A 24,650-nucleotide genomic window follows, 5' to 3' on the forward strand; every position below is an offset into this window, starting at 1 on the left:
AGTCATCCTTTTCTAATATGCACACTACTTATTTTCCTTGTGTTAATGAACTAGCAAGGACTTCTAATATAAACATTTTAAAAATTTTGATCAATATGTAAATATGTCAATCTTTCATCGTAAGATCAAGAGCTTTTCTCTGAGAATGGGCCCATGATCGCAGTTACATGTCATATTTCTTATAAAAACCACACTTTCTCTAAGATTTACACTATCAATTCCTTTAAGTACCTCCAAAATGAACATACCTGCAAAGTAATCTGGATGCAGAATCTGCCCAGACTTTCAGAAAAGTGTTTGCCTCTTTTCCAGTTCCCTCGCCCATGCCTAATTTTCCAGCAATTAGAAAAAATAATTAGCCTTTATTTACTCTTTCAAAGACACCCAACTAAAGTCTTATAAATGAAATTATTTTTCTCTTCAGAAATAATTTTTATCAATTCACAATAATAATTAAGTTACAGAATCACAGTAACAGTTGAAGGTGGCATGAATAAGCTGGGTGCAAAAGAAAACTGACTCGACCACAGAAACTCCGTTGTATTAAGAAAGTGCTCAGAAAGGTATCTAATGGATTCAAACTCTCACTGTTCCATAGGGTCTGTCAGTATGACAGAGAGAGTTAAAGCCACTAGTTTGGCTGGCAAACCAATTAAGTGGGTTAAAAAGTAATTTATTAAATTATAGCCTTAATTTTGGATCAATGAATAGTGAACAATGTGTGTTTACACACATATATGGCTGGATGAATATATATGTATGTATGCAGGTCCATCCATCCATCCATCTACCTATCTAATCTCCCATTGGTTCTGCTTGCCTAGTTGAACACTGACTCATGCACACACCAATGAACTTCCCAGAGTCATATTTCTGAGTGACAAGAGTGGTGGTCCAAGGAATACCACCGTTACAATGTAGTTTTCAACAAGCTGTGTGATGAGAGAAGGGAGAGGCACAGGATGAATCAGGGTTGATTCTCAGACTCAAGTTTTTAAGGAAATTTCTATCTCCTATATTCCACAGACTAGATCTCAAAAAAGAGGCCAAAACACTTTTAAGACAGAGAACTCCACAAAAATGAAAAATCATAATTGAATGAGGCTGCACTTCTTTTGAAAAAAACTGGCCAGTGATTTTGAATATTATCACCTGGGTATTATGGCCAAGGATCTATTCAGGCACCTACGAGGTCTGCGCTTAAAATCTGCTCTAACCCGAAAGACCTGATCCCTATGTCCTTTCGAAATTACTATAGAATCATAGAATTTTAGGTCTGAGCATAACTTTAAAGTTCATATAATATTTTCAGGGAAAAACACCAAGGTTCAGTGATATGACTCGCTTAGAGTCACACAGCTGGTCAACAAGAGGAATTTAATTTTCAAGTTCAAATTCCTGCCCCCAATCCAGAGTTCCTTACACAATACTATTTCTGTGCTTGACTCATGTCTCTACTTGATTGAGCCCTGTGAACTCCTACATGAGCCTTCTGGCTGAAACATGCCCTGCCTCACTCTGAAACATCCCAAGTTTGTAAGTCACATGCTTGCCTTTCCAAGTTCCAGTTCTCAAAATTGAAAGGCTCATAATTAGAGATGCAGCCTTGTAGATCTTTTCCTCTGACTGGTTTACCAAGTCTGGGGAATTCTTAAGTAATCAGATTTTGTTTACACCAATGTATACCTCACCAAGAACCCCGGCAAAAAGTTCACTGAAAAGTTGTTCTGAAACATTCCATTCTCAGTCCCCGATTCTGAGGGGATGAGAGCTGGTCCAGTTCTCACATCAAAATACATTATGTCACGGAAATGTTTCCTCTGGCTACTTTATCAGCGGCAGAACTCACCATCTCAGATCCTGAGACATTTTGTGGCCACTACCTCAAGTTACAAAGCAATTTGCCACCACGTATGCTGTTAAGAGGAACAGATAGTCATTCAAAACTCCTTGTAATTCCTTCTGAATCCCACCAGGCTCTGGTGCATGGTCTGTAAGAACATTTTTCTTTCTTCCTTTCTTTATAACTAGGGTGTCCTGTTAATAACGGTTCATAGCTATCTTTGATAATGAGTATTTTTATTTTTTAATTTTTTTAAAGATTTTATTTATGTAAGAGAGAGAGAGAGAGAGAGCCCATGAGTGAGGGGAGGGGCAGAGAGGGAGGGAAAGGCAGACTCCCCGCTGAGCATAGACAAGGAGCCCAAAGTGGGGCTCTATGCCAGGATCCCGAGATCATGACCTGAGCTGAAGTAAGATACTTAACCAATTGAGCCACCTTGGCATCCTGATAATGGGTATTTTTATTAAGGTGGAACATTTCACAAAATGTTTGTGTCCTGTATCAATTAGGACAATAAGTGGCTTAAATAGGCAGGTACTCAAGAAAAAAGAAGTCCTAAGACAGGCAGACAATGGCTGACACAGATGCTCCACAAAGCCGTAAGAGACCCAAGCTTTGTCATCACTCCTCTCTGTTGTCCTCAAGATGTAGCTGTCTGTCCATGCTTGCTGCCTCATGTTCACAGAATGGCTGCTCCACCCCCTTCCTACAATTCTATAATCTAAATGGAAAGGGGATAAAGTGCTAAAGGGCAAAAGGCATTCCAACCAAATTTATCCTTCTTTTAATCAAAAAAGCAAAGGATTTCCTGGAAGTAGTACCCAGCAAATTTTTACTTGTATGCCATTGGCCATAGTAACATCTTCTAAGAATTGTAAGAATTTTACAATTCTACTTGTGCCAGAATTTTACAAAGAACAAAGACGTTGTAAATGGTGATTATGACAGCCAGGCAATAGTGTCTGCCACAGACTCATGCCACTATTCTTCTATAAAGTGTTTAAATTAACAATCATTCCAAAAAAGCCTTCAAAATCATAATCCATTCTGAACTTTTTTTTTTCCAAATCAAAAGCTAAAACTCACCTGCAATTTGTTCATTCTCAAAGACAAGTGAGAAAATCAACAAACCCAGCCCTATGTTGGATAAATACCATATGTCTAAGAGACGCAAGAGTAAAATAAATGGGCCACCAGCTCCCCAAATACTGGTGAATGATCAACCCATCTGCAAGCCACTCTCCTTTTTGCTCTGTTGCATATTCCGAGTCCATCCACATACCCAGTATCTGCTTAAGTTTTAAGATGACTCAGCCTGACCCTTCAAAACAGAAAGGACTATGTGTTAGAAACATGTTTAGCACTGTGAGATCCTGGGAAGTTATAGTGAGTATGGGGAACTACACCTCATCCATTGCAGAGGGTCCCGGCTTTGGAGGACAAATTCTGTCAGGATCCTTAGGTAATGCTCGGTCATTAATGGCCCTAGAGCAATATTTTCTAAAACGAAGTGGAACCAGCTGCCTTTAGGCTAGTGTTTCTCCAATTATGTCTAAAACCTGCATTAGGAACCCTTTAGATGCTGCTTAAAATTCAGGCTCCTGAGCCTCAGCTTACACACCTGGTATCTATCTCCTTGAGCGGTAGCTCAGAACCTGCAGTTTCAGCCACCTTCCCAGGTGGTCACAAATTCAAAGTTGAGGACCACGCTCTTAGATTAATATGCCAGACTCAGGGACTGAGTGGACAGGATGGCAGAGTTCTCAGTCGGACCAGACATGGACCTTCTTTCTGAAGCCAAACGCTGAAAGAGCAATGATTTCACTTTTTCGCAGGAAACAGGCTGAGCATAAAGTCCTGAGCTCCCTTTGCTAAGCAAATATCCAGGGCAAGAGCAGCCACCAGACTCAAGCAGGCTGCGGCGCATACAGACCTCCGCCCGACTAACACTGCCGCCAAGTAAACGCCTGTCCTACGGAGATTTTCAGGGTGCTGGAGCTTGCTCTACCTGAAGCTCAGAGACCCACGATGGTCCAAAGCGTTTGTCTTCGTGCCTGACCCATTGCTGCTCTCTGCCCCAACCCTCCGCTCCGTTTGAACCTCTCCAGATCGTTCCAGTCTTCCTTGCCTATGCTTTGCCTAACCTCAGTCATTTCGCCAGTCTCTACAACATTCCCTGGCCACCCGTGGCTAACCCCCATGCCACACGTGTTTTCTGACCTGTAGTACCCGATCTCACCACTCACCTATGGCTGTCCGTTGTCCTAGCAACGGGACAACCTTAACACCCCGTTTCTTGCTCAGGTCCCCAACAGTCAGGGCCCACAGCACACTCCCAGTCACATTTATGCATCGGAGCTTTTCAATGTCATGTGGCTGTATTTCTTCATAGTTTCGTAATTTCTGTGATTTACTAATACATCTGCTGTGCCTCCTGTTGGCTCTCAGCGAGAAGCCGAAGCGTGTGCTGTGGCACAGAAATGAGTGCTATTCTGAGAGAGCATGCTGGAAATCTGAAGGGAGTTTTCCTGTGCCATTTGAAGCTGAGAAAGGAGGATCCTGGCTTGGGCTTTAGTACCCAAGTACATCTTCCTCCACCCCCAAAGTTCACTAAAATAAAGTTGGGAAAGTGGTTTTCGGGCCGCTTGCAGATACAAGAACACTGAACTTTCAAAGATTCTGATTGAAGTACCTATCTAAAGCAAACTACGTTTCGTCGTGTGCATTCAAATGTATGGATTATCTGAAGATAAAAAAGAAGGTTGGCAGCTTCGGCTAAAGAGAAACCTAGCAGCTCTGAGATTTAGAAAATTAAAAGCCAGGTATCTGAAGCTAACCATTTAAGGTGCTTGTAGGTGTTCAAGAGCGTGCCTTGGGAGTAGTGCTAACCACACAAAACGTCACCCCGCTTCAGAGTATAGGGTTACAAAGGTTGAAATCCTAGATTAGGCTTGTTAAAATCCAGAGTAGCGTCCGGGTTAGGCACAATTGATATTTAGAGAGCTTTTTTCCTGACTTAGAGAATTAGAGTACATACAGAATTGGGAAATAGCCAGGACCACATGGGTCCCCAGAGAAAGAGCTTAGCAGAAGTTTCTGTTAGAAAGCATATTAAGTAGATTCACAGCTGAGTGTATGTGAGACGAGAGAAGGCAACAGATGTAAAGAGAAAAAGCAGGACTTTTGCTTCTTTTACAGTACACCCTCTCTCTGCCATATCTGGAGACGAGAGCCTTGAACTACACCGTGTTATGTCATCGACAAGGTCAACCCGAGATAATGGGAGTCCACAAGCTATGACATGTATTACATCACTAAAAGAACCAGATTTCACACCAATACTGGCACATCTCTCCCCATGATTCTCACTTTACCCAGAAGCCTCTAGCACCCCAGAATTCCTAACAAAAACTTTAAATCTCTCATTAATAACATTCAAAGATGACAGCTTCTGCTCGCTGTAGGCACTCGTAAAATACTGTTCTTCTGCTGCAGGCGTCATTTAAGAACCACTTGGATACATTTGATTTGGTTCCACATCTCCCCAATATAAACCCAAAGACAAACAAATCAAATATTTTAAAAGGAATTGGCTTAATGATTTGGTCACGTGCTTTCACTGTGTCCATTTTGATGTGCTAACTTAAATATTGTACAACATATAAAAAGGGCTGCTTTTTTTTAAAAAGATTTTATTTATTCGACAGGATAGAGATAGCGAGAGAGGGAACACAAGCAGGGGGAGCGGGAGAGGAAGAAGCAGGCTCATAGCGGAGGAGCCTGATGTGGGGCTCGATCCCAGAACGCCAGGATCACGCCCTGAGCCGAAGGCAGACGCTTAACCGCTGTGCCACCCAGGCGCCCCTAAAAAGGGCTTCTTATACCATAATATTTTTGTTGTTCAGAACCCAGAAGAAAAGCTATTTCTGAATGAAACTGCAAGAACCTTCCCTGACAACCTATATGGCGGTGCTGTGGATAAACAGAGGAGCCTTTATCACACGGAGCTGGTGAGCTGTGTCCTGCTTAAACCACACCTGTCTACAAATAATACTCTTCAACTAGAAATAGATCTGCTCCCTTATCTGCTGGAAATATGCTTGTTCGTTATAACGAGAAGAGGCACCATTCCCTACAGAGCCATGCTTGGCTCCTCAGGCTGGGCCGTGTCTACTTCCATGCACCATTAGGTTACATTACATCTACTTATATATAAAGTGGGAGAATTGGGGCATATCTCATCGTTACAAGAAGGTTACGGCGCTTACTGATAAGTAAAGTGATTATTAAAACCATATGCGGTCTTTCAAATTTTTAAAAATCTCAATCATGAAATAATCACCTTAATCAACACTAAATAAAAATCTGATACATGGTGATTACAATTTGAAAAGAGGGTAAATTAAGCTATACTAAGAAAGTGGCCTTAGTATATAAATATCAGCAAATTAAACCTATTATCTCACAAAATAATAAATAAAGGAAATAAGGAGATTCATGTAGAAAAGCACTAAAATATCAGAATTAAAAGCCAGATCAGAAAACTTGATCATAAATTTAAAATTGTTGGATTCTAAATCCTTATTTCATGATATTTTTTCTATCAATTGACTCTAATCTTTAGAAATAAAATTTTTCCTCTATTATCTGTTTCTCTAATTATTTAGATATTAATGTATTAAAAAGAGCAATAGCAAAGCATATTTTACTAAAAACGCGAGTCAATGATAATGATCGGAAAAGATTATAAAGCATTATAAAATGTATACTTGTGAACGAACATATTTTAATTGTACCTATCTGTATTTACTTCTAAAAGAGTAAACAATGGAATCAATCAGTTCCTTGGCCATTGAGAATATCCTTTCTCTGTTCTAATAGAAGATAACAGACACAGCAAATAAATCTATTTTTGTATGGTGCTGTAACCTAGCTGTAAAAGTTTTGTCCCAAAGGATCCTTACGATAACACCATTAAGAAAAGTTAAGGGCCTTTTCCTGTATCAACCCAGAGCTCCAAAACAAAGGGGGTTCAGGTACACTTTGAAGGAGGTCAGTGATGCTGACATCTAAGGGCTTGGATTTAATCTGTCACTCAGATTTCTTCCTTGTAATCTGTCACAGGTGGTTTTCCAATAGCTTTGAAGCATAGCTTATCAGGGGGATTACTGAGTGATTTCTCTCAATAGTTCATTCATGCAGTCACCTGAGCATTTATTGGAGCCTACCGGGTGATTGGCTGTGGCGTTAGAGATTGACATCTACGTTCTCTGTGTTGGCAGACTGCACTTAAGTGGAATATACAGAGGTGTGAGTCCGTATGTGATGGAATGATATGTACCGTCACATAAACGCTCCAATGGAGGCATGCCCCGTGGGCAGGAGCCCAGAGAGAAGCACTTCACATGACTTTGGAGGATAGGTCTGCAAAAGCTGGGAAAACCCCGGTGTGTGGCCTGAGGCAATCTCTTTCCTGTGACAGTGGTGGCAGTGTAATCAGGAGAGCGGCAGCTCCCTCCCTCGGGGCTGGCTTATAGTGCACCCGTGGGGCCAGGGCTCCGGACAGCATTGTAAATTCATAAAGCCAAAGAACATCTAGGAGACTGTCTGGTCTGGGGTTTCCTAAATCTGGCCGGGCCCCAGCAACACCTGGTGCCTTGGCCCCAACCCAGAGCCCGAAGGCTCTGAGCACGCTGTCTCACGGTGGCTGCCGCAGCGGCATACATGGACAGCCCTGGGGAATCACTGCATCCAACCACCTCGGTTTTCAGAAGGAACATTTTCAAGAAAACTCATACCTACAGAAGTGAAAAGACTCCATCAAATTTCAGGAATATTAGAACAGCAAAGGAGAAACATCTGGCAAAGAAACTTTTAGCACAAATACTTTCAAAAAGTATTTTCAAGGCACATGACATAAGCTACATGTAATAGGACCATGCGCCAAAGAACACAATGTCAAGAACTATATAGTGAGAGAGAAAAACTTCAAGAAAATTGGGTTTAGTAAAGGTACTTGCTGCAATGAGCTGTAAATTAGCTCTGTTCTTCCTGGTAGAAAAAGTTAATAAGAAACACTGAATTGAAAACTCTCATTCTTTAAGTAAGGAGCCTTGATTTACCAGGAAAAATACTTTTGTCCCTAGGAATACATTCTAAGGAAAAGCTTGGCATAGTAGTACGCCTACAGGAGACCCTTAAGCTAGCAAACAAAGCAATGCATGAAAATATGAATATATGTGTTACAAAAAAATGTTTTTCTATGGCTATTTCCTACATTAATCTTTGATGGAAGCTAAGAGTGTATCAGTAAATAATGGCTTGTTTGGGCATTTGTAGAGAGTGACATTAGCACAACATAAGCAGGTCCAAGGCAGAGACTAAACATCCTCCTGCCAATGAAAAGATACCACTTTTGATGTGGTGGGAAGAGTTCAGCAGGAGAGTGCTATCTGTGTGCGTGTATATATATATGTGTGTGTGTGTGTGTGTGTGTGTGTGTAAGGACAGGAGCAAGAACGTCCTGGCCTGCCCAGGGTGTCTGCAACACACTCACTCCAGAGGCTATGGGAACCTACGCAGAGGTCATCCACCATAGATAGAAACGCGTAGCACATAATCCACTGTGGTTCTCAGACTTTATCCCAATAAGTGAAGCATTATTTACACAGAGCTATAATTTCATGAAAATATGCTACATTTCAAATTTTAACACCAGCAGGGATTCCGTTTACTTGTTTATTACCATGTTTATCTCTGGGGGAGAAGACACGACTCTTACAGTACACCTTCAAAGGTACATTTTTAAAATGAGAATTGCCTTAAAGAAGAAATTTAATTAAAAATGCATTCCAGTGTAGAAGAAAGCGATTCATACCATTTATAAAAATAGAGTAACTCAGAGTTTACATTTCAGCAAACTTGAAAATCCCTGATTTTCCAATAAAAAGGAAATGCATTCTAGCTCCTAAGAGCTGAATTTAAGAGTTTTAAGCTACTTTTAAAATCTCAAAAACACTAGATCAAATTTTCCATTCAAAAGTGCTACTCTCCAGTTTTCATATGCATAATATAATCTGGGTCTGTGATAAACTCTTTGAAGACTGTAATCCTACTATATTTTAATTGTAACAAATACATACACTGTGTGATTTAGTTCACATTTTTATTAGCCAAATATTATTGATGATCATCATTTTCAATTTTATTTGCTGTCTTTTAACTTCTACAAAGTATTTTTTTCTTATTACTTCATTTTAAAATATGGAAATTCCAAGGCTTTACTAAAATTCTCTAAGCCAGCCCTTACAACTGGTAAGAGCTGTACCTGAGGCAGAATGAAATGTGTGAATGTCTGCTAAAGAGGGAAATCTTATCTGGGAGAGCAATATCAGGGGGATCACTTATCCATTCTCTTAAAAAGGAAAATTTGTTAAATAGAGATGCGTACCCTGGGCAGAGTGCCTGACAGAGCTCCAGTCAAGAATATTGTTTGAATTGAAGTGAACTGAAGGAAATTGAACTGAAGGAAACTGAGGGGGGGGGGGGGCGGAGAAAAGTGTTAAAAAAACAAGGTCTATGCAAAATGCTGACCCCTTCCCAACAGGGCAAAGACAAAAGCATTTAATTGGAAGAGGCTAAAGAGGTCACTTGGTTCAGCTTCTCACAACCAGGAATCTCCTACAGCGGTGGGTCTCACTCAGTCTGGGTGTGTTTGCTCCCCAGAACACATTTGTCAAGGTCTGGAGACATTTTTGGTCGTCACAATTGGGAGTGTGTGCTACTGGCATCTAGTGGGTAGAGGCCAGGGACGCTGCTGAACATCGTACAGCGCACAGGATGGCCCCCTTCCCCCCATCCCAACCCCTCACTCAAGTAATTACTTGGCCCAAAATGTCAATAGTGCTGAGGTTGGGAAACTCTGCCCTACAGCATGACCCAAGAGATTGCCTCTGCTTACCCCTTTTTTCAAATCACTTTATTGAGGCATGACTGACATACAAAAAGCTTATCATGTATACACTTGGAGCTAAGTATACATTCATGAAACCATCACCGCAATCTATGCCGTTAACATACGCATCACATCCCAGCAAAGGCACACGCGTGATCTCACAAGCATGCCTTTACAAATGCTGGGCAGCTCCTTCCACTAACACAACCTCCCTTATTTTGAAATTCATAGAGTGATAATATTTGTCGAAAACGCTACACAAAAAGAAGTGCACGTATACAAAATCACATTTGAAGGTCAAAATGCCATCTCCAGATGTTACTATTAAATTTATCATTCTACTCTGTTTATATGACAGAAAAAATAAAAGTGCACTGCAAATAAATTTACGTTCTGAATTTTTGTTGGTTGTATTATTTTTAATTCTTCTATTGTTTGGTAGCTTTTAAGACTTTAAGTCTATTTCTTAATTTTTTAACGTTAGCTTCTCTTAACTTCTTCCTATGAAAGATAAGGAAACGGGCATGCTTGTCTATCTTTACCTGTGTATTCCTTTTACCTCCAAATTTTTATTATATTCTATTACTTTAGTTCATTAATATTTATTAGGGTTACATTGCTTTCTTAGACTATATTCAAATCATTCATGCTTTGTGTGTAAATCCGTTCTAAACACAGGAAACTAATAAATAGCATTTATAAAACTGAAAGGGTTGAAATGGAATTCCCTGCAGAGCCACAATGTGACCAAACTAGAGAAGGAAACGGAACCCCACACCTTTCCAAGGTCAGAGAATAACGGATCCTTTTCTATCTTCCTTTACTTCTGAGTCATACACAGACACCACTATACCCCACATCATCCCCCTGTTCTATATTTCTTCTTGCTTGGCTGAGGTATGTCTTCGAAGATTGTTCCATATGGAGTGAGTGGTAACGCCCCTGAAATCCTTGCATGCCCCAAATGTCATTTTTTGTTTTCTCTGGTTTTCTCTGCTGCTTCCTCCTCCTTTTTCCTTGGCTGTTGGTTCAATACCCCTTTCCCCTCAGAACTATGAAAGCATTATTCCATTGCTTCTAACATCCAGTATGGTTAATGAGATGTGTGTGTGTTTGTCAGTAATCTCTTGCTTCTCTGAAAACTCAGGAATTTCTATTTTTTCCCTCGAGTACAGAAATTTCACCAGAATTTTTTTTTTAAATCAGCCACTTCAACACTGTTTTTTTTTTTTTTTTGACTAGATTCCCTCCCCTCATAGTCTGTTTCTGGAGCTTCTCACTGGATTTTCTGAATTTGTCCTCTGTGTCTCTTCACTGTTCGCTGCTATTTCCTATTTTGGTCTTTTGGTTCTGTCGTGGCCAACTTCCTCTTAAAAGTTCACCAGCATGAACCTTAGCCCTGTTCTTTTCAATCTTCTCCCCAACTTTTAAATTTTGTCAGTTATATATTTCATTTCCAGGAATTCTTTCTCATTACCCAGTTCATCTTTCTTCATAGCAGCCTGTTCTTATTTTCAGAATGCAATATCCCCTTGAGTTTCTGAGAATACTAATTCGGAATCCTTAAAGCTGAAATCTATCCCCTATATTATTTGTTTCCTCCAGGGTAGCTCCTCTTCTTCCTCCTTCTCTTCTTTTTTGCCAATGATTTCTCTCAAATGTCTGGTGATCTTTGGTTGTCTAAGTCTATGAGTGAAAAAACACGCTAATTATGATGAAGAGCTGGAGGTGTTTGGGTCTCTTTCTCTAACAGAGTTCGTCCTTTAGTGGGAGCTCTGATCACAAGCTCTCTAGTGGGAACATAGACTATTGATTCCCTAGGATGTGTAGAACTGCTGATCAAAGTATCCTATCTTTTTCAAGCCAACCAGATGCTCTCAACCTGAACATGACATCTTAAATGAAACAAAACAAGGACTGGAGAAAAAGAAAAGTTGGTATTTATTCATCCTCTTGCCTAATTGATACTTTCCTGATACCCAGACCCTTGATTCTGCTCCAGATGTGGCCTGGTTCTCCAACCTTTCCCTGTTCTCATGAATTTCTTCTCTGCTTAAATTTGTCAGAGTCAGCCTCTGTTGCTTGCATACCAAGAAGCTAAGATGCTGGGAAAGGAACACGGATCGTTGGTAAGCTAATGTTAGGTACTAGCATTTTACATTTTTGTATATAATCATCACAACCCTATGAAAGAGCTATAATTGACATTATTTTATGAAGAAACTGAAATTGAGTAGATTTATTGGCTTGTCCAAGATGCCAAAGAAAGCACTGAATCCAAGTCATTCTGACATCAAAACCTATGCTTTCCCTCTCCTCTGAAGTATTCATGGAGTATTAAGGATACAGACCTGCTGCAGTTTACAGTATGTGATGAATATTGGACAAGAGATTTAAGGCTGGAAAACCAGGCAAGAATTTTAGATGCCATGTGTTAAGAAAAAGGGAATCACAATCTCATTCTTAAAAGCTGAGTGACATAGGAAATCAAAAGAGGATTTAAGAAAGATGATTTTATGGCATGTGGAGTGAATTTAGAAGGCTTGTTTTGGAATAAAGTAGACCAGCTAGGAGGCTGCTGTAGTGATGAAATGGCAGCAGGTGGAGAGGAAGAGACAGTTTACAGAAGGATTTGGAAGGAAATTTCATAGGATTTTGTGACTGAATGGATATTGTAGGGGATGAAGAAAAATGAGCCAAAAATGACTAAAAGATTTCCAGTTGCAATGGGGAAAGCTGAGTGAATGTATTTACCTTGCCTCCCTCCCAAATTTCCAATGACATGAACTAGGAATGCAAAAACAAGAATGAATGCATCATGGTGCTAGAAAGAGGAAAGGATGCCAAGAGTCCACAAGATTTGAGAACCTCTACAGGAAGGAAAGAAGAGTGAATCAGAACGAGGCCAAAACCAGATGTGCTGAGCAGCCTGTAACCAAACAAAGGCAAAGGAGAACAGCCCCTGAGCAGAAGCTAGGGTTTACCCCCCAACCCCACCCGCACCCCCGCACAATGAGTACCCTCCGCCAAGCTCAGCCCAGGAGGGATTAGGAGCACACACAGGCAGCAGGGCAGCTCCCAGGAGGCTGCAATGTCCTCCAGAGAGCAGAAAGAGGGCTGAGGCCCTGGATGCTCACCCCTTGATGTGAGGCTTCACTCACCTCGGACAGCTTACGGAATCAACTATGGAATCCGCCACAGAAAGCTTCTAGTTACAGCCTTACATCTAGAGAGAACATGAAGGCAGTCCCCCAGCTACTACTGTTCCAAAACATACAACCTTGGGGGGGAAACAGAGTGTAAATGTACAGGTGTGAAATACATTTTAAAAAATCAAAGTAATAGCATGTACAAATAAATTTGAAGATGCGCAAAAATGCATACTTTTCTCTTAAAATTAAAAAAAGGGATTCGATAAAGTTTGAGAAAAAAATCTGAGGGGATAAGTAGCCATAATAACAATGAAATGTTTATAAAAGATCTCTCCTAAAACAAAAAGGCTCAAATGGGTTAAAATGACTCCCAACAAACTTCCAAGGAAGAAGCAATTCTCAACTATCTTAATTTCTCCCAGAATTGAGGAAAAAAATAGAAGTCTTTCTAATTATGATCCTAGAAAAATCCTGATGCAAAACTATTCCACTTTTACTATATTTTACTTATGAATAGTCAATGTTCCTAAATAAAATACTAACCATATAAAAACACATGTATCAGTGTATTAAAATACAGATCATTTGACGTGGTTTAAACAGCTTAATATTAGGAAAATTACATTTTATAAATAAGAAATATAAAGAGGTTAGCATTTTAAAAATATATGATCATTTTGAAGGATGCTAAAAACATCTGAAATCGACCTCTGTGATCAACAAATTTATTTTAATGTGGAATATAAAGGCATATTCTTAACTTGATGGATTATCAGAAGCTAAAGATAAACATCATATTTAGCGAAGGTTCCATTAAAGTTGGAAATATGAAAATGCTATTTTTCCCAGTGTTAGTCAACAAATATCAAGGTTTTACTCAGTACACTAGGAGAATAGATTTTAATTCAAGAGGCAACAATGTTTAATAGAAAGAGCCAAATATAATATTATTTATAGATAATATAATTATCTATATATAAAATCCAGAAGAATCAAATTAAAAATTATTAAAAATAATCTAGTTCAGAAACAGAACTCATTCAAACATAAATACACTAAAATAAATATCTTTCCTTGTATGCCAGCAAAAAATTATTTTAAAATGTCAGGCATAGAAACAGTATCCACAACAACCCCATAATGTATAAAATATCTAGGAATATTAAAATAAACAACAATTGTGCAAAAAAAATATAGAAGTTTAAAGCTATAGAAAAAAAGAATGGAAAAATTAAGAAAATTTATAAGAATAAGAAATACAAATGGTTAAATATGAAAACACACTTCACCTTCTTAATAAACAATGAGGTATTTTCCTCTAATAAATTGGCAAAGTTAAAAAAAAGGTAAAACACTATCCAGATAGGGATGTAGATATGCAAATACACTGTGCCTGGTTCTGTATTTTGGTATAGTCAATTAGGGGACAATTTATATTTATCAAAAATCATATTGTACATTCCCGGCATTGAACCAGTATTTTCAATTCTAGAAATTTATGTTATATATTCACAAATATATTCAAACATTTCAAAACAGTCAAAATATTAATAAGGGCTTGATCAAATACATTATGGTATGCCAATGCTATGAAATACTCTGACTCCTCAAAAATATCAGTTGTTCTATATTGCATAAAGAGGGCCACAATATATTATTGCATTAAAAATGTTATAGAACATTATGTTGTTGATATAATTATGATTAAAAGCATACATACCCGTAAGTTCTGGAAAAATACACATTAAATTATTCATAGTGATTATCTCTTACTGTGAGATGGCAGAAAGCAGACAGGGGTGAGAATGGCTATTTTAAACATTTCTGAATATTAAAAAAAAAAACATTTAAACAGAACTCTTAGGTTTGGCTTCCCCAGAAGCAGACCCTGAGACAAGTGTTTGAATGCAAGTGATTTCTAATGAAGCGGTTCCAGGGAAGTCTGGTAAGAATGTGGGGCCGCAGGTCAGAGAGTGGAAGGAAGGAAGCCATGGACGCGTGTGATCTCAAGCAAAATTGACTTGAGGTAGATCCAACCTGCTGCCTCATAGGGAACTCTGGAATATTCCGCCAAGTCTCAGAGCATGACCACCCTGGCACCTGTGAATCACGTGTTAAGAGCCGCCTGAAGGCAGAGGGACAGGAACGGAAGGACACTGACTCAGAGAGCTTTCTGGCAAGGTGCCTCCAACACCCTCACGTGCTGGTACTTCTCTGAAGGAGATTTGCAGTTGCCCAGTGTTAGGACAGAAACCAAAAAGTGGAGGGAAGGGGTTGTCCATAGAAATGTTGAAAAGAGACCCAAAGAGATCTGGGTGGAGAGCCAACAAAATCCACTCTGATATACTATCTTTACAAATCTAAGAAAGGGAAGAGAGAACAAGAGGAAGTTTGCTACTGCTAAAGCACGATTATATATGTATGCTCGTCCAGTCGCAAGTTCTGCACACAAGTAAGCGCCTACTAGGTAGCCCCGCCCCACACCCCAGGCTCCTCCTCGTATTCCAACCTGCCCCTTAGACAACTGGGAGTAAGCGCTCCTTAATAGAAATTAAGACTTTCCGCTCTCTTCCTGTTCATCTCTTCAATCTCAAGTGGCGCAGGTTGAAATCTTGAGAAATTAGAGGAACTCTCAGGTCCCCTGTTGATCCCAACTGAAACTACATTTACTGGGCCAACGACAAGCCTAAAACTGTATAAAAGCCAAAGAACTTGGCAAGCTAAACCCTGGGAGGCTAAACTCCAAATGTCCCTGATGAAGGGACATGATCCAAGAATCTGTTTGTTGTGTTTACCTTCTTTGACTTTATGACAAACTTGTTTAAAACTTTCCGAAAATGAATAAGTTGAGGTTTCTACCTCAGCATGGGCACTTAACAGGAGACATTCCCTAGAAATGTCCCTCGAGCCTATCGTTCTGGAGGTCGAAGACAGATCTCCCCACCTTCTGCTATAAATGGATTTTGCCCTGACCTGAGAGCTGGACTAGGCAGACCATTCAAGTTGTATCTTTTTCTGGTCTACAGCCGGTCTCTGAAACCTTCAAAGCTTTTGTTTCTGCATCTATAAAGTGGATGCAGTAACTACTGTTCGGCTTACCTTTCAGAGCTGATGTGAAGATAAAATAGGAGATCACATATGTGAAAGAATCTAGCAAACCACATAGCGCTTTATACCAAGTCACTTGTCTGAACACAAGATACCAGACATTAAAAAGAGGGAGGTGGTGACTTCAAGATCTGAGCCCATGAATATTAGAAAGCACTGGTTCAGGAAAGACGAGTGTGACTTGAACATGATGAGTGAGTGTGAATTGGTAGTAAAACATCTACGTCAAAATGAACAGTAAACTATGGAGATATGGTCTTGGAGCCTGAAGAGCACGGTAGAGAGTGAGGTACAAATTTGGGAGTCATCGACATGAGATTAACAGGTGAATTCACGATTGTGGAAAGCACACTTTTGAAAACATCGCCTCCCTTTTTATCTCTGTAACAATATTCCTTATACTGATCCCAATTGTCTTCTGTTTGGATTATCAAAATGTAAAACTTTGTTAATAAAAATTATTGTTATCATTACTACAAAATGCTAAATAGTTCTTTAGAGTCCCTATTCTCTTATTGTATACACTATCCATTCAAAGTGTCGTGCACATTGTCATACTCAGTGAACCACTTTAACTGGTTAAGTGTGCACACACAAATGAGGGATAGAATTCTGGAATGGAAGTCATATGGACTTCATATAACCATATAAATTAAACATGTGGTCTCTTCCTGCAAATAATCTAGACTATTTCTTAAGTTACTGTTTTGAATGAATAAATACACATGCTATGTAACTTAAAATAAAACTGATAAGATTTTTAAATTGTCAGTATTATTACAATGCTTGAAAGTCACAATCTTGCGTATTCTTGCATGAAGAGAATTAAACAAGTGTTTTTAAGACTCTAGAATTACTTTACTTGTCCTCGAACAGCAATATCACAAAGTCAGGGTTCATTTTTAAAGACATTTGCATTGTTTAAAGTGTAACTGGAGTGAACCCCAGGACTAGTCGGTCTGTTTCAGGTGACTTGTTTCCTTACGTTAAGACCACTGACATTTTCTCCATCTTTGATAGGGTCTCACATGCTAGCTCTTTGTTGGTTTTCTTTTAAAAATTCCACACCATTTACATCTGAACTCCTGAAACCTTCATAGTTAGTTAAAAGTATTTCTGATTTAAATAGGCTAGATTCTACTGAGGCGTACAAAAGTCACATGACCATTTTCCGGTTGAAGTACAGTATTACACCATTATGTTGTTTATCTTAATAATTAGAATTTAACTGAGAGTCAATTTACTTTTTATTTAAATTAAAGTAATGACTAGATGTTAGTGGTTTACAATTTAAAAATAGTATAGAGGGGAAAAAGCCTGAATACACCATTTTTAATTTAAATTTTATTGATTTTGTTGATTATATGGGTTAAGTAAATGCTCAACAATTCCTTTTGCCTACTTTCACTAATTTTTTCTTCCCATAAGCAAGGATAACATTAATCAATCTTGCAGTGTTTTAAATCTACTTCTAAATATACATATCATTTGTGATGTGGTTACACAGCATAAATTCCATGTAAAATTTGTATTTAAAACAACTATGTTTGTATGCAAGACTTTTTTTTAATTGTACAGTAATTAAAGATGTAATTCATAGAAAGAAAAAATCCGGGAACACTGTTACCATATAACAAAAAAGGAAAGTGACGCTAGAAAGCACTTTTCGTCCACTTTATCATTAATGACTTCATTTATAGATGAGGGGTTGAGGTTGTAAAGTGACTTGCCGAAGACACACGCACACGCATGTGTGAACACACACTCACACTCTCAGACCAGTCCCATTCCATTTACTGCTATGTCCTCAACGTCTGCTATCGTCTTGGTGCGTAGTCTGGGTCAAAAGAGACAGTCAATATTTGTTGAATGTGCTATTTATTTAGACATGGAACACCAAATGCCTTGTTTAGTCCGTTATACATATGGAAATATTTAAAATCTCCTTCTCGATCTTACTGTTTTATAAGGAGAATAGAACGTGGTAAACTGTATGGAAGCAACGTGAAAATAGTAAGTGTATGCAACTCTAAGACAGCATTATTATTGTAGTTAAAGTATACGAAACTTCCCTTGTCCCTTACCATCTGTCCATAAATCTAGGAAAAACAAAATTTACAAGAATGGCAAGTTTAAAGACAGTATTTTAACTTCTTGAACGATCTGGCTAGGGAAAAAGGAAAATATGTTCTATAGCTTTTGGGTTTAAATAATGACATTTTAATTTTTAATGGTCATTCTACAAAGAAACAGAATTCTTTATTATATATTGATCTTACAGCATAATGAACCAAACAGTTGTTTGCAGGTTTTTACCTAGATTTTCATGAATTAAAAATAACATAAAATGGAAGTTTTCAATCAATCATATCTTAGAATTCCTTCTATAATATGAACATCTATGCTGTAAATTGCTTTAAATTCTTTTTTTACTAAACAGGGTTTTGAAATAAAGAATGGAGTTGTATTTACACCATTGGTCATTTCAAAAGTAGTAAAAAAAATTCAAGTAGGTTGTTAGCAAATAAAAACTCATAAAAATAAATCATTAGGGCATCTGAATTTGGCACAACTAAAAACACTTATGATGAAATAGTGCTTCAAAGTCTTACAACGGTGCAATAAATAGGTTAATTGGGAAAGGATTATTTAAAATAATTTAAACATTATAACCTCTGTGCCAGACTAATACAGAAGTTAGTTTGTTAAATCATCGTCTTGCATACTATACGAATACTGAGAGAGTAACCTCACACGGATGAGTGCTCGAAATCATTTGGACCAATTTTTTAAGGCAGCTTTAAAATAATTGACTCCCAAATCAAGATATTAAATGCCAACTTCTTACTGGCAATAATGCTTATGGCTAAGATAGAAATGAGATTCTTTGCGGAAACGCTGACACAGCCCTAACCGTAGGCACTTGAGCGTGCAGCTATAATTCTTTTTTCAAATCTTACCCAGCAATGCTTCAGGTAAAGGAGTCCGCAGAATGTGTAAACAGTAAGAGACAGTCTTAGAGCTTTTACAAAATCACAAACCTGTGACACATTTATATTCACCTTTGATTGCTACTACTAAACGTCTAAATCATTCAAAGTGTATTGATTAGCTCTTTAATAGGTAAAAGGTGGGCAGCGTATTATACAATCAACATTTCTTAATTCATTCGATTTGCAAGAGCTACACATTTTAAGCTGACAATGTAAAACCTCTAAAAGGTTTTTCAAAAAGCCTTCTGCCTTATTTAGCATTTTGATCATTAATCAAAAACAATAAAAAAAGAATATTAAAAAAAACAACAAAGATTAAGAAAGCTTTTCTCTTCCATTTGGAAATCTATTAAGCTATTAAATAAGTTCCCAAGAGGAGTCAGTTTCCTATATGGAAGGCATTTAAAACTGAACCAGATAACATAAATCTCAGAATAGGCCAAGGGAACACAACTTAACACTGAGAGGTGAGTGAGTGGCTGGAATAGAGGAGTTAGCTGTCTAATCCTAATTCTCCTTTTTAAGAATGCCTAAGATAATGGTGCTTTTAATGAGGAATTAATTTTAATGCCCCATCAACTCTAAGCCATAACCATGATATGGCGGTACTTTTACCCCTGTGCATTGCCATCTAGCCAAGAGACTATTGATCCTACACTAGAAAATACTGTTTTGATGTTTATTGATCAGAACTGTATGAGGGAAATTATGATTATTGAATGGAAGACAGTCATGATGTTACCACTTTTTTGTAAATACGGAGCTGAGAATAAATATATGTTATGAATATCATACTAAACAAATGCTAAAATTATTAATTTGTTAAAAAATAAACAAAATACCCTTAGTAAGTTCATGTGAGATGATACTATACAATGAGGATGAACTTAAAATTGTAATATCTTGCATCACAGGTGTTCTGATTTTATAGAATTCTAAAAATTCGCTAACTTACATCACTTCCAATTTATATTTTACTTCATAAAATCATTATATCACAGAAAAACAAGTTGAAATGTATAACAAACTTACTTTTAAAATCATCACTGAATTTTATTTTAAACTCAAGCTAATAATCCATTTAAATTCAAATTTAATCTTTTTACAATCTGCATTTTTACTTAAAGGCAAAAATCACACTTATTATGAGTTCCAAATTATCATGTAAATCTGTAAGAAGTTGTCATCTGGAGAAGTCTTTACTTTGTATCATGTCAGGAAATAACACTCATTATATTATAGTATTAATTTCAAATGCTAATTCTCTCATCATTAGATGGCAGAAAAGAAATAATGTGCTGTTAATACTATAATAAAAAATGTGTTGCTGAGTAAGGATTTCGGAGAAAATAATACATTCAGGATTGATACTTAAATTTTGCAACTGCCTAGTAATCCTATTAATTAGTAACACAAGCTATCTGTTAAAACACTGGACACAGGAAGGAGAACTGGACAAGGGCAGGTAACAGACAACACACACGTACTTCATAGGCTACCTGCAATATTTATCAATTCAGCTGACTGCTTTCTTACAAATTTTAAGTATTACAAAAACAAGTAAAAACATTCTAGTTATTGTACCAGTTAACCAGTTTGGTTAGTGACTTATTTGGACCCAACTTCTTGTGACTCTTTTCAATGAAACAGACAATTTTCTTAAAATTAAATTTCAAAATCCCCAAATGAATCCACTACTCGTTTAAAATATTTAGCATTTTTTAAAAAGTACATTCTTCAGGTTGCCAGGGTGGATGGAAAAAATAAAATCCAGTTCCAACAATAACCCAACCTTGTCTCCGCCCCTGCCTCCCCAATGGCAGATCTACTAAATACATATGTTTCTAGTTCCTAGAAAATTAAAAGACTAGTTTTCAAATCTAGAGGATATTTTATTCACTTGCTGTTGGGACTTCACAAATAAGTTCAATATCAGCTTGAAAAAGGTAGCATAAAACCGTGAGCCATCCAAAGGGCCAAATTGTGACCTGCCCTCCTTCATACCTGCCTTGGTGGGGTACATGGTGGGATTGGGGAATGTTTTCATTTAGGTCTGCCCTCCTCAGCCACTCTGTTTTCCTTTCACATCCTAACCCCCTTGTGTTATATGGCTGGAAACAGCTCTAAGAATGTGGAGAATGTAAACAGCCTTTTATTGTCCCGAAGGATGACAGTGTAAGGAATGTGAGCTTATCACACCGCTGCAGCTCCCACCTCACTTACCATGATAAAGTGCTCCAGGAAAAAACATTACAACCCCAGCACAATCCAAAAACGGATTAGAATTCGACATAAGCTTCCTTAAAAATGAATCAATCAATCCATGCTGTAATATTAGAATCTAGCTCTTAAGGAGGGTATATAATCTCTTCAAGATGTATTTATTATTTCCTTTTGACTATGCTGGTGTGAAAAAAAAAATGTAACATTTCCAGTACGGTGGCTGATAGGAGAACTTTCTCCCATCATATGCCCAAATATATTTCCTCATCTTTAAGAGTCTAACACAGTGGAACAGATACACAGTTCATGATCACTGAATGCAAAATTAAATTAACAAAGAGATTCTTGAAGATACCCTGAAGATCTTAAGTACCTGATTTCTCCAGGCTTTTGGAGTTATACTTACACATATCATACAAACCCTGCTGGTTAGACCATCTTTTATCGGAATCCACCTTAAACATTTTAAAAAGCAAGTGATACACGTGTGGCATATACGTTGCATGCACAATGCCTTAGATGTAAAATTTATTTTAACATGCAAGATTGTATATAGGCAGTATATGATGACTCAGTGAAGGACATTTGGGAACATCGCTGGATTTTCCTCTTGATGCCACTGAAGAATTTCTTACCTAAAACTGTGCAAGTGAAGCTAATCTCTGTTGTAACCAGAATGCACAGGCCTTTCCTTAGCCTCTCCTCTTCACTAAGACCTTCTAGAACCCCTTCCATCCTCAGAATTTGCAAAGTACCTCTGCAAATACAATATCATACATCTCACAGAGAAACTTTCATAAGTTACTTGGTCTTTTCCTCTAAAAGGAAATAAGAGAGACAGAGAGAGAGAAAAGAGGGGAGAGGAGAGGAGAGGAGAGGAGAGGAGAGGAGAGGAGAGGAGAGAAGAGAAGAGAAGAGAAGAGAAGAGAAGAGAAGAGAAGAGAAGAGAAGAGAAGAGAAGAAAAAGGAACCGGAGAGATCATCATTCTCTAAGTGCCCGGTTACCTTAACCTTGTTTTAACAGACCAGAGCTAACTGAGCAAAGAAACAGCGGAATCTGGAGGAAACCCTCTTAACAGCACCGTATCAAGGTAAGTGCCTGGAAAGCAGGAGAAATCCATCACACAGACGAAAGGAGTCCCTTTCTCTAATTTTACTTTAAAAGTTGTCTTCTGGAAGGTTTTACTTGGGATCTCCCTTAAGTTAACTAACAATACATGGAGTATGCAGGTATATTTCGGAAGGAGGAGAGCGCGGCCCCACGCGGGAAAAGCGGGGAGAGAAGATAGTTACAGTGCGAACAGTCGCCCAATGCCTCGCTGGCGAACCCTGAACCACCTTCTAATACCCTTCATATTCCTCAGAGTCCCCTCAGCCAGACGAGGCGGGAGAGGTCTTTGGTAGCATATAGCCTAAGGATTTCGCGAGAGGGGGCTCCAGCCTGGAGTTGGCGTGAAAGTTACATTCTGCATATTCACCGGCACAAAACCCCATCCCAGTACCCAGCGTCAGACGCAAAACGAAGAGAAATCCATTCTGCAATCAGTCTTTTGCTTAAGTTTTCCCCTAGGAAGGAGGTCCTAACTGACCCCGAGAACAAGGATGCACGATGCCAGGGTTTGAGAGAAGTGTCTGCAGGTATCCGGGGGAAAAAACAAAAAAACAGAAAAACAAAAAAACCAACCCATGTGAAACATAAAAACCACCAAGCCCCTCAAACTCTGGGCTGGAGGCAAATCTTTCAGACCATCCTCCTCGTATCCTTCTACCCTCATTCCCTCTCGCACCTTCTTCCCGGCCACTTTCTGCCTACTTTACCCCAACCCTCAAGTCCCAATCCTTGCTAAGCCCTTCATCCGCCTCAAGGTCCCTTTATTAAATTCCGCGATTCTTCTCCTCCAAACCCTAAAGCAAGCCCAAACTCCTTCCACTCCGCGCGCTCCGAGCCCCGAGGTCCCATGCAACCCCAGTCTCCGCTTCCCAGTCGGCCACCGATGCGTTTTTCCCGCCGAAACGCGTTCCTAGCGCGCGACGCGCGGCGGGCCGGACACTCACCAGCTGCAGCAAGCCGGGGACCACGACGAGGGGCAGCGGCCGCAGGCGCATGGTGCCGGCTGGCGCGGCGTCTCACGAGCTGCGCGCCCTCGCCTGCCTCTCGCGCATCTCCACTTCGAGGGGCAGGGCTGAGGACGCCAGGGACACCGCGCGGCGCTTTCCTCCCGGAATCCGAGCGCAGCGCCGCGCCGCGCGGGCCGGGTGGGCGGGCGGGGAAGGGGAAGGGGGAGGGCGGGCTGGCGGGAGGTGCTTCTGGGGCCCCCCGCGCGCCCCTCCTTGGAGGGGGCCTGAAAAAGAGCTTGCGGGGCCGCTCGAGACCCGCACGCTGCGCGGGGCTCCAGGGGCGCCCGGGGCTCCGGCGTTCCGGGGTCGGGGTGAGCGCGGGGGGCGCCCGCGGGGTGGAGGCGGTGGCTCGGGCGCTTTGGTACCCGGTTCCCGCGCGAGGCTGCTCTAGTGATTCGGTCCCGCCGTGCGGTTGCCCGGCAGAGCTGAGTGCGCCCCGGAGCCCGGGGAGGCCCGGAGCCTTCACTGCCCCCGTCCCCGCCCAGCAGAGAGCCGGTCCGGTGGCTCGGCTGGGCCAGCCGCCCTGCCCACTGACCCGCTCCCGTTTTACTGGGGAGGTAGGAGCCCGGGCGGGGGAGGAGTCTCCCTACACGGATGCAAGAAAGGGCTCCGGGAGAACACGCAAGGAGTTTGGAGGGAAGGCAACAGCAGGGGTCTGGGCGGGGCGAGGGGGGCAGCGAAAAAGAAAGGCTGATGTGGGGAGGTGGGGCTGGAGCCCGGGACGCCCCGGGAAAGCGCCCCACTCCGCCTCAGCGCCTAGCTCCAGAGCCCTAAGCGAGGGGAGCAAAGTGGCGAGGCTGGAAGGGTTTCTGGAAGTGGGAAATAGTGGGAACCGAGGGCATCCGGAGGCGGGGTGGCGGCAGAGCCTCGAGAAACCGAGCTAGGTGTGCGGTCCGGGCTTGATCAGGTTTAAAGATGGTATAGACAGCTGGGTGGCCCGGAGATCGACAGAACTGTGCCAAGCAAACCTTCTGCCAGCACGCGGGAAAGAATGGAGGAGACCCCGTGGCACCTTCCCACTCGGGCAATCTTGGAGAGGGGTATCTTTGAGCACGGGCGAGCCTGCAAACCTGCAGCCAGTGAGTCTCACGCCCATGTTAACAACTCGCCATTGGAGACATCCTTAACCTTCAACCACCTCTGTGCTGGACATTCGAGGAGAAAAGTCAAAGGGCAGTGGGCCTCGGACTCTTGCACTGTTTATGGTAGATGAGAATTTAACCATCGCTCATCAATCCTTTCATTGAGCAGGTGGGAGA

General features: G+C 40.2%; 1 protein-coding gene across 1 annotated transcript in view; it reads right to left on the minus strand.

The window, feature by feature from the left end:
• Positions 1 to 23,520, minus strand: part of NXPH2 (neurexophilin 2) — a 107,025-nt gene extending 83,505 nt beyond the window's left edge. Inside the window, exon 1 of the mRNA XM_087859380.1 lies at positions 23,329 to 23,520. Coding sequence (XP_087715506.1) covers positions 23,329 to 23,379 — 51 coding nt within the window. The 5' untranslated portion in view covers positions 23,380 to 23,520. The remainder of the gene's footprint in view (positions 1 to 23,328) is intronic.
• Positions 23,521 to 24,650: the final 1,130 nt, after the last annotated feature.

The sequence above is a fragment of the Ursus americanus genome, chromosome 1 (genome assembly GCF_024610735.1).
Source record: "Ursus americanus isolate L20-20 chromosome 1, mUrsAme1.1.p, whole genome shotgun sequence".
Taxonomy (NCBI): Eukaryota; Metazoa; Chordata; class Mammalia; order Carnivora; family Ursidae; genus Ursus; species Ursus americanus.